Source organism: Penicillium manginii (genome assembly GCF_028828005.1).
Source record: "Penicillium manginii strain IBT 31320 chromosome Unknown utg000005l:1.0-5665137.0:1.0-5668048.0, whole genome shotgun sequence".
NCBI classification, from domain to species: Eukaryota; Fungi; Ascomycota; class Eurotiomycetes; order Eurotiales; family Aspergillaceae; genus Penicillium; species Penicillium manginii.
This window is the reverse complement of record NW_026643106.1, coordinates 3,853,008-3,867,949: the sequence shown is the minus strand read 5'-3', so window position 1 is coordinate 3,867,949 and position 14,942 is coordinate 3,853,008. Positions and strand designations below refer to the sequence as shown.

Genomic DNA, 14,942 nt, shown 5'->3' with positions numbered 1-14,942 from the left:
TTACGATAGCAGTGAATAGTAATATCGGCCACTATTCAAGGGGTCAGACGACGGGCCACCCGAGAACCCTTCATATTTTCTCGATCACAAATCGGCAAGTATCAGGACTTTCTCTTGCTTGTTATTGCGGAAAAATCCCGGCCCAATCAAAATAGGTCATCCAACGATCTCTTGAAATATACTTTAGCTGTTCCATTCCAGAGGAAAAGTCGACATCCATCTCTCTGAATACTGAAGCTTGTTAATGCACAAAATGACAATTCCTACTGAAAATGATCGCGATATTGGGAAACAATTTCCATTACCAGCCGATATAGGTAAGTGCTTTGATTACGCGGAAAACTCCGAGTCGCACATTGCCATCTTTATCTAATAGCATTGACAGATTGGTCTTCCCTCAGCCTTGCAGACCCACCGAAAGTCAACGGGCATGTCGAGTGTAGCTACGATGCATCGACCGGAAAATGGAGCACTCCGGAGCTGATTGCCAGCCCCTATATTCAGGTTCATGGGCTAGCCCCTGGTCTCAACTATGGCCAGCAGGTATACGAAGGGCTTAAAGCATTTCGCACGGCGGAGAATACCCTACACATTTTCCGTCCCGAAGCCCATGCAGCTCGGATGCGCCACTCGGCAAACATGGTTTGTCTGCCTGAAGTATCTAACGAGCTATTTCTGGAATGCGTGCGACTAGCTGTCGCGAGCAATGCGGAATTCGTTCCTCCAGCCGATAGCGCCGGTTTTTTATATCTGCGACCGGTACTTTTTGGGTCCGGTGCGCAAATTGCGCTGGCACCGTCCAACAAGACTATATTGGCCATTTATGTCATTCCCGGAGGCGCATACCACGGCACAGATGCCCTTGATGCACTCATCATGGAAGACTTCGACCGTTCAGCACCGCGTGGTACGGGAAGTGGCAAGTTAGGAGGCAATTACGCGCCGGCTTGGCCGCACCAGGCACGCGCTCGTCAACGTGGATTTGGTCTCACCCTTCATCTAGATAGTGAAACGCGATCCCAAATCGAAGAGTTCAGCACAAGTGGCTTCGTTGGCGTGGAAGGGGCATCTAAAACAATTTGCGTGCCAGACACACATAATGCTATCCACAGCATCACTAGCGAGTCTCTCACCAGTGTCGCAAAGCAAGAGGGGTGGGCGATTCAGCACTGCGCGGTAATTACCCCGAATCTAGAAGATCCGTTTGCTTCTAACATCGTATGATTCAGATCCCTTTCAACACCCTTGGCCGATTTTCTGAAGTCTTTGCGGTTGGCACAGCGGCTACTGCTGTTCCGATACGATCGATTTTGCGAGATTCCACCGGCGAACGATTCGAGTTTGGAAATGCAGTGCAGGGGAAAGAGATAATACAAAAGCTGTCGGGAATACAGAGAGGGACCCAGCCAGATGAGTTTAATTGGCGTTGGAATGTCTACCCCCTTTGAACATCGGAATAATGAATAGAGGCTTTCATGGTTGGGCTTACGGTTCTGTTGTAAGCAACTAATTAACTAGTCGGCACCAGTCTCATGTGCTTATTTCTCGTTTAGTCATCTAGCTATACTAGTTTACCGATTATATACTATTTATATGAGCGGAGTCTCGGGGAATATGCAGTATTCCTCTTATTACGTCCACACTTGGTCTAAGATTCGAGCCGATGGATGGTTCGGTTTCATTTGATATGAACTTTGCTGGCTCTTCTGAACTTGACCAATTACCAGTAAAACTGCAAGTGTTTGAAATACAAAACATTTCAATGAGCTTATTATTCAATCTCAAATTCTGTATAATAATCAATTCGCATAATCTATGGATATAAAGAGCTGAAAACAACGGGAAACAGTTTAGGGGGACTCCTATGGACATCGCGTCTAGTTTGGAATTGAGATTGTCTGCACATCACTCAAGCTTTTCAAATCTTAGTCATTGGGTTCCAACCACCCATTTGAACACGGGAAATAATGAAGCTCATAGCACCGAGAGCCATCATGGCGCCGGATAGGCCGATCAGGCCGCCCCAGTTGCCAGTATCGTCGGCCACTGCTCCACTGACAGGAATTCCCACCAACGCCCTATAAAATGATTAGCGATACCATTTAAAGAGACATAGTCCTTGAAAGCTTACCCAAATGCAAGACAAAGGCATGCGATTCCGAACTTGAGGCCGAGATTAGCCACTTGGCCATCTACCAGCGCTACAACACAAGGTGATAACAGACTGGTGTATCCACCAGAGACAAATCCGTAAAATAAGGAGAAGAAGATGATGCCACCGTTCGTTGGGGAGTAATAGACAGGAAGCCAGACAACGAGGAGCGCGATTGCCGAAAGGGTCGTGACTAGTGCCATGACATTGAATTGGCCAAGATGATCAGATATGAAGCCTGGTATAATACGTCCAATCATGGATCCGGCATTGATCATAGCAAGTGTATATTGAGCTAGGTCTTGCTTCATACCCTGTTCCACAGCGATGGTCGGCAGATAATCGAAAGGGACCAAAAGAGAGAACGTGCAGCAGAAGACACCGACACAGAAGGCTATCCATGGAACAAGATTGTGGGCCATGCCAGGAACTTTAGCGGCAGGCTGATCAGGGTTAGTTGAAGCTTCAACGGAGCCTGACACACCTAAATCACCCTCGTCAGACTTTTCATCTGTTTTTGGTGAGTCTAAGGACGGACTGGCGCTTGATTCCTTCTCTTTCATGGCGGCTAGGCGCTTCGGGGGATATGGCCCCTCACAACAGATCAGGCCAACTATCATACAAACGCCGACCACTAGTGTAGACCAGTGAATCGCGGTTTTGAAGCCGTGGCTATTGATCAAGCGAGAAACCATGATAGGGAAAATAAGTCCTCCGAAGCTGCTTCCGGAGCTCGCCAGGCCGACAGCAAGTCCGCGTTTTGTCGAAAACCATTGAGTAACGCAGATGACCGCAGGAAGAGTTGTCCCAGAGCAGGCTAGACCAAAAGCGACTCCTTGACAGAGAACAATCTGCCAGTATGTTTTGCAGAGACTAAGTAAACCGAGAGACACGATTCCCAGGGCAACAAACGGGGCCACCACAGGACGCGTGCCGTAGCGGTCTACAAGAGCGCCAATCGGTATACCAACACCGAAAATGAGGAAGACGGCAATGGTGGCGATCCAACCCAGCTGAGAAGCTGAGTATTCCGGTAGCATGACCTGCTTATAATGTAGAGTGAAAACACCGCATCTATTATACCACAAAATTAGCTTTTATGGCCATGATAAAAGTGTATTTCTCAACCTTTGAAAGTTGTTTCGTATATTTGACAAAGTCAATCCATGGATTTGGGGTGCTTACGCTGTCACATAGCCATACGAAGACGTCTGCAATAAGAAAGAGCCAAAAACTGTCCGCCAGGCCTTCCACCCCCCATTTGGGGGCTCCAATTCGATCTTGCCCACTGGAGCCATTGGCGAAGTATTTATTGAAAATTTCTTAGGCCATCACTGAAAGAAAATGAATAGACCACGAGTAATCTCATGGTTGTTTATAAGAAATATTCCTCGTGCGAAAGACATGGACCGAAAGGGTAAGTCTCCGAAGTCCGCGGACTTAACACCAGGCTACGGAGTAGTCTGACACCTACTTCCTTGTACTTGTACTCCGTGCCTGTGAATGGAGAAGTCAATAGTTAGCGCAGAGCCCCACATTTTGGAACAGCCAACCATATCCATCGCGAGCTGTGCTAATTAGCGTCCAATGCGGGTCTCGCACGAAGACGGCCGAGCGGGCCCGCTCACTCCGACGGCCGTCAAGCAAGTTACTCCCCCTGCATCTGCTATGTTAGTCAAAACTAATGGCTAACTAACCCCAACTTGTATGCGTGTGGACTCATAGAATCGAATACAGATCATCCTCAAATATTGAGTCACATAGTTGAGTTTCATTTAAGTTGGCAAGTCTCTGCTTTGTCAAAAAGATTTTTGAAGCATTGAAATACTCAATTATTCACCAGCATGGAAAGAAAACCCCTTCAGACCACTTTTGTACATCAAAGAATTCGACGAGCGGTCTCTTGTGAGCTATGTCGATCAAAGAAGCTGCGTTGTGATCGTGGAAAACCTTGTGCAAATTGTCGACAGCGGAGAAAAACTTGTGTCTATGGTGGACAGGCTGACACAAGGCGCGCGAGAAATACGCCACATTCTTCTACTCAGCAAAACGCGACCGCGTTACTAAACCTGAACGATACAAAACATATGGAAACAAAACCAATGATTTGCGAAGACGAATCTACCAACCTCCCGGAGCTGTTTACGCGCATCGAAATTCTGGAGGAAGCAGTGCTCCGGCATGCCGGAAAATCCATTTCAGTGGCACATCTACCAACTGGCTCACCCAACAACTCTACTTCCACGACTCTTGGAGTATGTATGGCCATGACTTTTAGGCGCATTGAACTAACTGGTTACCGTTAGACTCGCCTCTCAGGAACTGGATTTGGAAATGCACTAATTTACATGAAATCCAATCAACATCCTCACGACCAAAGCTCAGCCACTCTTGTCTTTGCAATAAGCTGCCTTCCAAATATTCATCAAACTCGTGACTTGTTCAATCATTTTTTTGATACTACTCATCCGAATTTTGGTGTACTCCATGTACCATCTACTCGCGCTATATTGGAGGAAAGTTATCATCGGCTAAGCCTGGGAAAAGCCCTTGAAGCAGGAACTCTTCTGCTTCTACTTAGCATCATCTCCAATGCCGCGTTTATATGGACCCCAGACCTACTGAAGAAGCTCTATATTACCCCTTCCGAGGCCAAGGATCTACATGTTGCCTACAGTCATCTAGCTTTGGGGCTTCTTGATCATGATCTGCCACCCTCTACTGCCGCCTTGGCAGGAATAAGTACCCTCACTTACCTCCACACCAATGCAGAGGGCCTTCTTGATAAAGTTCATCTTCTGCGTGCTAGGGGACTTCTCATGGCACGCGCGATGCGTATTCATTGTTTGGACACCCCTAAGAGTCGTGAGCACCGACGTCTCAATGGATGCGATGGCATTGAAGTTGAAGTACAAAGACGCATCTGGTGGCACATGGTATCTTCCGATTGGTATGCACTATGTTCTCTTTACTGGATTTAGAGACCAATATTGAAAAGTTAATATGTTGTTTAGGCTGCTTGCATTTTCAGGTGGGCCTCAAGAAGGAACCTACATTTTTCAAAAAAAACACATGGCAGTTCAGTATCCTAGCAATATTGATGATGGAGCTATCACTGCGAAATTTGACCCCGACCGTGCACCGTATGACTTGTCCTCCTCAGTCCCTACAACAATGTCGGCTTCTATCGCTCGGATCAGACTGGCAGAAATATGCGAAGAAGCAGTGAATCTGCTCCCGTTCAATGGACTTGATTCCATCGATCTGGATTACGATACTGTCATAGCATTAGATGCAAAGTTTCAATATTACTTGCAAGATCTGCCATCTTTCTTCCAGCTTCAGCCAGGAGGAGCTCGGGATACCCAACTTTGCCCACATGAGAACTCCTATATCATGTGGCAGCGACTAATCCTCCACTTTTCGGCCCACACCCGCCTATGCTGGCTGCACCGGCGCTTCCATCTGGAAAGTTCCGTAAACAAACGGTATGCATACTCACGAGAGGCAGGGATACGCTCTGCTCGTATGGTACTTGAGTTACGGCGTCTCATGGACGATGCAGGTCCTTTGGTGAGCATCAACCCTTGTCGTTTGTGGTCGATCATGCAACACGTATTTCACGCAGCCGTTCTTCTGGCAAGTGACTTCTCTCTCTATCCAACCAGTCTTGATGCTACTACTAGGCAGCAAGAGGTGATGGCAGCTTGCCGCATACTAGAGCAGTCTGCATCGGAGGTAGATGGCACTCAAAGAGTAGTGCAAAAGCTTCGAGCCACTTTAAAAGAGCGCAAACTCAAGAATATTCCGCCCACTACCATCAATCCAGCCTCCTTGATTTCAAGAGAACACACGCCAGGAAGCTCAGCTGCAACAAAAGTTCATAGCCCAGTGATGCAATACAAGGTAGAGCCTAGCCCGCTCTCGAGCAACAGTGACGGAATTTCGCCATCGCCTCTTGATAAACTTTGGTCTGAGTTTGTTGATGCAGCTCCTGATATGGACTTGGACCTGTGGACATCCCTTCTAGATGAGATCGATGGAACCTTGAGTGCAGACCACCCTGGAAGATTATGGGGTGGATTCGAAAACAGCATCTAAATCCTTGTCCTAGCGTCTCCCTTTGTCACAATCGGAGTGGTCGAGGTTAAGAATCGGCTTCGAGTATGTTGGTTTTCCATTATTTTGTTAACATTGGGGGTGAACTTGAATTTGTACTCTATCCATTGGACCATAAAAGCGCCGTGAAATAAAACATCTCCATTTCAATTACCGGTTCGACAAGATTTCCAAGGTTGACAAATGGTGGGCACAGATGTTTGTCGCATCGGGGAGATCGGGTGACCCACTGCTCACTCCGTTTGCTCTGTCTTCTACATTCCTTCCTCCATCCCTTCCTCTTCCAATTCAAATATTGATTTTGCCCCTTCTCTTTACTTCACAGATCGAAAGCAGCACCACATTTTGATAGCTAGTTGCTATCGACAATGTTCCCCAGCTCTGCTCCATATTCAATGAGGACCTGTGCTATCTCCAACTGGCCAATCTCCAATGCTTTGTGGAGTGGAGTCTGATTGCTGGCATCGATGGCATTCAAATTTTGTCTTTCACTATCGTTATTCAAAAGAGCTCTCAACACACCGATATGGCCTTGCTCTACCGCCAAGTGTATAAGTGATGTCGGTGCAGGCGATGGGGTATCAACAATTTTGTTTGCAGAAGAACAATTGTCCTCGGGTGGCTGCATCCCGTTCACGCAGTCGCTTATTGGCTTCGAATAACGAATTTCTTTCTGAATCCCAGATAACTCACTCTCTAGTCGAGCTAGCTGTGATGATTGGCTTTTCGCGCTCTGCCCTAATCAGTTGGGAGAGTGTCAGCCTCCTCACTCCAGTACTAGGTCCTTCGCCCGAGTTGAGTTAGAGCAGCAAGACAAGATAGACAATCGAGAAAGAACGTACGATATGCGCGCTGCGCGAGGCGATTCTGGACCCGACGACGACCAATGCGATCCGTTAGCGATCGCCAGTCCGGTTCACCTGGTCGAGAAAGCTTATGGTGCGCGGGGTTCTCCTTTCGGCCCATGATAGACTGTTACAGTTCTCAACGGTCTCAACGGTCGCAGACTTCAAGTCGGCCAAAATGAAATATCTATTTTCATACTTCTTTGAGCTCCTTAATCAGCATCTCCGCCCCATTCCGCCTTTGGACCAGCAATGTTCCGGTGAGTAAGAAACATCTGCTTACGCCCCGAAAGACGCCGACTTTGGCTTCAAGCTCCACTTTGTCACCGGGCAGTCTTCCCGATGAAAGAGATGATCTCGGCCTTCGCAATGTAGTGCCTTGTTCTTGTGGATTGAATGGCCTCATAGCTGTTTATATCCTGCTTTTTCTGTTTTCGTGCGATGCACATCATTCCCACCGAGTCTGGGAAAACCTCTCCACTTAGGGACGACACGATGATTCCCTCCACGATAAGGCTTGGAAGCAATCCAGTCTTGATCCCCGTGCCCCTCAAGAGCTATGAGAATGCCGAAGCATTGTCTCATAGCTTCGAAAAATCGTTGGAATTTCCCGAAAAAGAGGGATCACTAGCCGAGCTAGTCTTGAAATTCATTACCTTTGTGTGGCGTCAGAAAGCAACAACCTTGGCTTCTTCATATCCGAGAAACGGTCCACTTCTCGAACATCTATGCCATTTTTATGAGCAATCGGTCTTGGGGGAGAATGACATTCACACTCATAGTGGAAAAATTGCCGAAAATCCCAAACTCGTGCTTGAATTGCTTCGCCTACACTACGCAACCTACTTGAATCCCCAAATACCTCTTCAATTGAAAATGTCTTCACTTTTCCGCGACGCAGGTACCGGCAATGCGCATGTATATGCCATTTTTGGTGGACAAGGCAACACTCGAGAGTACTGGCAAGAGATACAACAGCTTTATCATGCATATGAACCACTTTTAAAGCCCCTTGTCGCTGCCCTCGACAGTCATTTATCTGCTCTCGCCCGTCACCCGGCCGCTAGCAAGCAGTTCTTCCAGGGCCTCAGTGTTCTTGATTGGCTGGAAAACACCAAAAATGTACCATCTTCAGAATATCTTTTACGCGCTCCCGTTAGCCTACCTCTTATCGGGCTACTTCAATTTATGAGTTTCCACGCACTGCTGGCGTCACTTGGGGTCTCGCCACAAGAAATTCCTTTATTATTCAGGCAGATACATGGGCACTCACAGGGTATAGTTGTCGCCGCCGCCGCATCCTCGGCCGCATCATGGGAGGACTGGCACCAAGCTTCTATTCACGCCATTACAATTCTTTTTTGGATCGGAGTTCGAAGTCAGCAAGCCTTTTCCGATGCACCACCATCCCCAAATCAGCTTTCAGAGATTGCAGAGCGTGGACAAGGAGAACCATCTCCAATGTTATCGGTGTCAAATACACACCGACATATCCTTGAAGAGCAGATCGGTCGTCTGAATGATGCATTGCCTGTCAACCAACACATTGCTGTCTCTCTTGTCAACAGCAACACAAACTTCGTGGTTAGTGGGCCACGTCGAGCACTGATAGCATTGAGCGATATTATTCAAAGGGACCGTCCGAAAGATAGTCAATATCGAATACCCTTTTCGAGGAGGAGAGTGGTCCCTTCACTCACATTCCTTCCTGTTAGCCTACCTTTCCACTCCGCCATCCTCTCATCAGCGGTCGATACAGTGTTGGAGGACTTGAAGGATTTGCGAATACTTCGGAGTCAGCTACGTATTCCTGTCAATCAATCCTGCAGTGGCTCACCCTGGAAAGATGGCTCTGACACGAACATTGTCCCCGACCTTGTGCGATTTGTCACTACTCTTCCGGTAAACTGGAAGGATCAATCCCTCGATGGTGCTACCCATATGGTTGACTTGGGGCCCGGATTGGGGGGTGGTATTGGGGCTCTAGCACAGCGCAGCTTACAAGGAACGGGTACACGAACAATCTCAGCCAATGTCCTCACCAACAAACAATCCAGCTCGCTCGGATCTAGGTTGGAGCTTTTTGACTGCCAAAATGTAGTCAGAGGAATGAAATGGAGCTCCTTGTTTGGGCCGGAGGTAATAAAAACGGCTGCCGGTATGCATATAGCAACTCGATTCAGTCGGCTCCTGGGCCTGCCACCTTTCATGATTGCTGGGATGACTCCTACTACCGCGCACATCCCGCTGGTGACGAAGGCTATGCAAGCGGGATATCACATTGAGCTTGCTGGTGGCGCATTTCATTCGCCTGCTCGCCTCACGGAAGCGCTCGAGAAATTGCGTCCGCAAATGCCCAAAGGTCGCGCCGTCGCCTTGAACATAATTTACATCAACCCAAGAGCCATTGCATGGCAAATTCCACTCATTGGGAAGTTGATCGCTGAGGGGTATCCCATTGACAGTATCACTGTTGGTGGTGGTGTTCCTTCCCTAGATGTGGCAACGCAGTACATTACGACGCTGGGTCTTCGATACATATCATTCAAACCGGGCTCCGCCTCTGCGATACATAGTGTGCTACAAATTGCACGCGCAAACCCTTCATTTCCTGTTGTTCTTCAATGGACGGGTGGACGCGGCGGCGGTCATCATTCATTTGAGGACTTTCATCAACCCATCCTTGATACCTACGACGAGATCCGACATTGCAGCAACGTTATCCTAGTTGCGGGAAGTGGATTTGGATGTGTCGACGACGTTCAACCATACCTGACAGGAGCTTGGTCACAAAGCAAAGGCAAAGCAGCTGCCATGCCGTTTGACGGAATTCTCTTCGGAAGTCGAGTAATGACATGCTTGGAAGCTAATACGGCCACCGGATCCAAGAGTTGCATTGCCAATGCCGAAGGCTTACAAGACAATCAATGGGAAGGTACACTAAAAGGCTCGTGTGGCGGAATTATATCTATCAAGTCGGAAATGGGAGAAGCGATGCATGTCGTCGCGACAAGGGCTGCAATATTTTGGGCTGAAATGGACTCGACTATTTTCAGCTTGAGCAAGGATAAACAACTTCCGGTCATACAGGCTCGCAAATGGGAAATAATTAAGAGACTCAACAGAGACTTCCAAAAGGTTTGGTTTGGTCATGATGCGAAAGCGAACAGCGCATCTGATCTCATCTACATGACCTATGCTGAGGTCTTGCAACGCTTGGCATCACTCATGTTCCTCCCGGCACCTCAAAGGTGGATCGATGAAAGCTACCACATCATCTTTTTAGACTTCTTTTTGCGTACGCAAGAGCGGCATGCGTCTTCGGTAATTCCAGCACCTGATATATCGGATCTTACGCGCTCAGATCCCGTGAAGACTATCCAAGACCTCTGCAATACCCATCCTGCGATTCACGACAGCCTTTTGAGTACCGAAGATATTCACTACTTTCTTCAAATTTGCCGAAGACCAAATCAGAAGCCCGTGCCCTTTGTGCCTGTACTGGATATGAATTTCGAGAATTGGTTCAAGAAAGACTCACTTTGGCAGTCAGAAGATCTAGCTGCAGTTCAAGACCAAGATGCGCAACGCACCTTGATTTTGCAAGGTCCAGCCACAGTCCGCTCGATCAGCAAGATCAACGAGCCTGTCAAAGATGTGATGGATGCCATAAATGATGGAAGCCTGTCACTTCTACTTGGTAATGGCAACTGTGGAGAACAAAAGCAACTGAGATATGAGGAGTTCCTTAAGCCATTTCATGTCACACCAAGTGCGGAAAAATGCCAGCCAGGGCTACGATCCACGGATCCCTCGTGGAAAACAGCATTTCTAACCCACGCCGTGTTTTTCCAAGATCGTGGGTTTATTACAAACCCACTTTCAAACATATTGACAGCATGGCCAGCTCTTGTTTCAATTGACAGAGAGAGAAAATGCCATTGCCTTTGGTCAGTACAAGGAGAATGGCGAATTCCGCGAACATGTCACTATCGAGCGTCATGGAGAAAGAATCGTGATGCATCTTTGGACGGATGTCAGTACGAATGATCGGCCAGTTCCACTGTCTCTGGTTTATGAATACCACCCCGAGGCATCATACTGTCCCATTTGGGAAGCAACTGACGATCGTACTGAACGTATCTATACGTTTTACGAAAACATTTGGCTTGGAGAGAGTTTGAACGGCCCACACACCCCCGTGGACTTCATGCGACCGCACGAAAAGTCGGTCGTTGTGGAAGAATCTGCTGTACAGGCGTTCATTGCAGCAACAGAATATATGGGTCCATGCGATGTCCCGCTAGACTTTGGCATCGTCCTCGCTTGGGGTGCGATATCCCGTGCTCTCCTTCAGCGACCTGTGCAAGGCGACTTGCTCACCCTGGTTCATCTTTCGAACAAGCTCGAAGTTCAGACGTCGGAGCTTCCATTCGTTATTGGTGACTGTATAAAAGCGTCAGCTCATATTCAAAAGATTAGTCTTGAAAGTTCTGGCAAGCTGATAGAGATTTCCTGCGATTTGAAGCGTGATGAAACGCTCCTCGTTACCATTACTTCCCAGTTTCTGATACGGGGCTCATGCAACAACAGCGATGATCGCTATGTCTTCTCCAAGTCCAAGCACGAAGCAACCCTAGTGGCTTTCTCCTCATCGGCAGAGCAGTCTGTTTTGATTTCGAAGCCCTGGATTCGCTGGGATTATCCGATAAGTCCCTCGCTCAACAAATCGGATCTTATATTCCAAGTCGAAACAACCTGTCAAGAACAAGTACAATCTACTCTGGGTGTTATTTATGTAACATTGCAGGGCCAGCGCCAGCGCCAGGTTGGTACAGTCGACTATGTGGGAGAGTTATCAGCGGTGAACCCTGTTCTGGAGATGCTTGACTGTCGAGGAAAAACTCTCCATTTGTCCCACCCCCTTGAGAATGCTATCCCACTTCGATGCGAAGAATTGCTAGTTGTTTCGTCCTCGAACAGCGAGTATTCCCATGCTTCGGGGGGATTTCAACCCAATTCATACATCGCCGGTATTCTCAAGTTATGCCCAGTTGCCTGGAACAATTTCACACGGGATGAAGACCTCTGCACAGGTCCGCTATGCCGTTGTTAAATGGGCAGCTGAGGGCGATGAGTCTCGTATCTCTCTTTACCATGTGTCGTTTGTCGGCATGGTACTTCCAGAGGACACACTCCAGATCTCCTTGCAACATGTGGCTATGAAGAATGGCCTACGAGTGGTTCAGATTGACGTTTCAAAGCAGCATTCAGGCGAGAAAGTTCTTTCTGGAGAGGTACATATTCATCAACCCCCGACAGCCTTCTTCTTTGCGGGACAAGGAAGCCAACAAGCTTCTATGGGCATGGACCTCTACGAGCGATCTTCTATCGCCCGGAATCTCTGGGACCGCTGTGATGCCTACTTTGAAAAGCAATTTGGTTTCCAGCTTCGCAAGATCGTTTGCGAAAACCCCACGGAGCTCGTAATTCAGTTCGGAGGACCTCGTGGTCGTCAATTACGCCAAAACTACATGCAAATGGTTTACGAGATTCCGGAAGACGGTTCCATACATCTGCGTCGGATGTTTCCCGAAGTTACTGCAGAGACAACTGCATATCGATTTCGCTATCCCGGGGGTCTTCTATTCGCGACGCAGTTTGCGCAGCCGGCGCTGACTGTTATGGAGATGGCATCTTTTCAAGACGCTGCGTCTCGGCAAGTAGTTCCACAGAATGCAGTGTTTGCCGGTCATTCATTGGGAGAATACGCTGCCTTAGCAGCTGTGACGGATTTTGTGGCGTTGGAAAAGCTGCTCTACGTTGTGTTTTGTCGTGGGCTGACCATGCAGTCTGCCGTTGAGCGAGATGATTTGAATCGGTCGAGCTATGGCATGATGGCTATTGATCCCTATCGAGTCTCCCCAGGTAAGTTTTTCTACTCTCACGCCCAAGAGTACATACTGACGTGAATCATCTTTTGAAAAGAATTCAATGATTCTGGGCTTCAGGCTGCCGTTACTCTGGTATCTAGGCATACTGGCTTTGCCGAAATTGTGAACTTCAACGTATCCTCTCGTCAATACATTTGCGCTGGTGATTTGCGTGCTTTGGATTGTCTTCAACATGTTTTAGATGCACTTTCAACCAAGTACACCAGCGACTTAGATGCACTGGAGAATTTAATTCTCCAGAAATCTACGGCCTACAAAGATGTTCAAGCTTCGGCCTTGCAACTGCGCCGCGGACGCGCGACTGTTCCATTGGCTGGAATCGATGTTCCATTTCACTCGTCGCAGCTCAAACCGATGATTGAACCCTTCCGCCGCATTCTGAGTACAATCATCGATCTGCGCGGGGCAATTAACCCAGCCCAGCTGGTCGGTCGATATGTGCCTAATCTAACTGGCACGCCATTTTCTCTCGATCCATTCTACATCAAGACCATACTTGCGAAGACCGGATCTGCACATCTTCGGCACATATTAGACCACTGGGAGTCGGAGTGGGGGTCACGCATTCGGCGTGAGCGCGTGTTGCTACCGGGTATCGGGCAGTAATCATACTCGTGATATTTTGCTTATTAGCTCGAGTCCATATTAGCTTTGTACATTTTAGTTAGTGATATTTTATTTTGCTCTCAAAGAATATTTTGTTCTTCTCGTCCGCATCTCACATGTGTTCCGTCGCCCAAGTTCCATAACTTTTCTAAAAAAGAAAAAACTTTGTATCCCGACGTGATTCGCTCGCTCCCTTCATCTTTTTCGCTAGACTGGTTCTCACCTCCAGTTATGGCTATGGCGCCCATAATTGAAATCACATTCTATGTCTGTTTATCTGCTGCTGGACATCTGTGGACAAAATCACCCCCGGTATACTCTGCGATAGCTTTTTTCTTGTTGTTGAATGTCAAGGCTTGGCCACTTTCATACACCGTGAGTGCGATCTTGCCTGGTTTTCAATATAAAATCAACTAAACAACATTAAGGCCCGCCTGCTTCCGGCTCTCATTCGGACCTATGTTCTTCCAGCTCCCGTTGTGCAGTTGCCAGCAGAAAAGTCGATCGAGGCGCTGTTTCGCGTGCAAAGCCAACGTTCATGGGCATGCCCGCTAGAATGCGATATAAACATGCACAAGTCTAATAGCACATTTCTTGTGGACCTTGATACCAGTCGCGCCAATCTACTAGCCCAACAACTTATACCAGCGTGTCGGGCAGTGAATGGCGCACGACTTATTCTCGGTTCCGTCGAAACCACCTTCTATCGCGAAATTCTACCCTTTCAAGCCTACGAAACACGCTCGCGCATTTTGACATGGGATAGTAAATGGATTTCGATCGTTACCTATCTAGTTCAACCGGGGACCGATGTGGAGGATGGGGCTGGCGGACTGTCGGACTTCCTTGGTCGTCAGCGTGAGAAAAAGACACTTTTTGCAGTGGCACTATCTAGGTACGTTGCGAAGAAAGGGCGACGAACGGTGGCCCCAGAGGATCTTCTGAACGCTGGAGGCTACAAGGGCGGGGCCGGTGAAATTTTGAACAAGGCTCGGGCAAGAGAAATGGAACAGTGGGCAATGTGGCAGAAACTGTAGTAACTTGTTGTCTGACGGGCCGAATTTAATCTAGCCTAGAATTTTGCTTATAATTCAGGAATGTTTAATCATGGGAGGATGAAAATGCCGATGAAACTTTGGAGTTGACATCGGCGACTAACTGTCGGCGGACTGAATGATACTAGAACTTGAATGATAGACTCCGCATATGCATTTATTTTCATGGTGCGAACCAAAAATCAAAAGTAGAATAGCAATTTGACTGCTT

At 47.9% G+C, this 14,942-nt stretch overlaps 7 protein-coding genes across 7 annotated transcripts; 5 read left to right on the top strand and 2 right to left on the bottom strand.

Moving 5' to 3' along the window:
- Positions 1–253: 253 nt before the first annotated feature.
- Positions 254–1,448, top strand: N7533_007822 (uncharacterized protein; the record flags this gene model as incomplete). The annotated part of the gene is made up of 3 exons (XM_057104472.1): positions 254–317; positions 377–1,176; positions 1,230–1,448. 3 exons carry the CDS (start codon positions 254–256, stop codon positions 1,446–1,448), a joined length of 1,083 nt encoding a protein of 360 aa, XP_056959429.1.
- Positions 1,449–1,918: 470 nt separating this feature from the next.
- N7533_007821 (uncharacterized protein) lies at positions 1,919–3,450 on the bottom strand (the record flags this gene model as incomplete). The annotated part of the gene is made up of 3 exons (XM_057104471.1): positions 1,919–2,078; positions 2,132–3,226; positions 3,338–3,450. 3 exons carry the CDS (start codon positions 3,448–3,450, stop codon positions 1,919–1,921), a joined length of 1,368 nt encoding a protein of 455 aa, XP_056959428.1.
- Positions 3,451–3,739: 289 nt separating this feature from the next.
- Positions 3,740–4,219, top strand: N7533_007820 (uncharacterized protein; the record flags this gene model as incomplete). Its single annotated transcript, XM_057104470.1, has 2 exons — positions 3,740–3,822; positions 4,018–4,219. 2 exons carry the CDS (start codon positions 3,740–3,742, stop codon positions 4,217–4,219), a joined length of 285 nt encoding a protein of 94 aa, XP_056959427.1.
- Positions 4,220–4,239: 20 nt separating this feature from the next.
- N7533_007819 (fungal specific transcription factor domain-containing protein) lies at positions 4,240–6,253 on the top strand (the record flags this gene model as incomplete). The annotated part of the gene is made up of 3 exons (XM_057104469.1): positions 4,240–4,407; positions 4,459–5,102; positions 5,167–6,253. The coding sequence occupies 3 exons, from the start codon at positions 4,240–4,242 to the stop codon at positions 6,251–6,253; spliced, it is 1,899 nt and encodes a 632-aa protein (XP_056959426.1).
- Positions 6,254–6,623: 370 nt separating this feature from the next.
- N7533_007818 (uncharacterized protein) lies at positions 6,624–7,237 on the bottom strand (the record flags this gene model as incomplete). Its single annotated transcript, XM_057104468.1, has 2 exons — positions 6,624–7,009; positions 7,114–7,237. 2 exons carry the CDS (start codon positions 7,235–7,237, stop codon positions 6,624–6,626), a joined length of 510 nt encoding a protein of 169 aa, XP_056959425.1.
- A 320-nt stretch (positions 7,238–7,557) lies between these two features.
- Positions 7,558–13,676, top strand: N7533_007817 (uncharacterized protein; the record flags this gene model as incomplete). Its single annotated transcript, XM_057104467.1, has 4 exons — positions 7,558–10,975; positions 11,043–12,102; positions 12,161–13,044; positions 13,105–13,676. 4 exons carry the CDS (start codon positions 7,558–7,560, stop codon positions 13,674–13,676), a joined length of 5,934 nt encoding a protein of 1,977 aa, XP_056959424.1.
- Positions 13,677–14,245: 569 nt separating this feature from the next.
- On the top strand, positions 14,246–14,713 carry N7533_007816 (thioesterase family protein; the record flags this gene model as incomplete). The annotated part of the gene is made up of 1 exon (XM_057104466.1): positions 14,246–14,713. The coding sequence occupies one exon, from the start codon at positions 14,246–14,248 to the stop codon at positions 14,711–14,713; it is 468 nt and encodes a 155-aa protein (XP_056959423.1).
- Between the last annotated feature and the right edge of the window lie 229 nt (positions 14,714–14,942).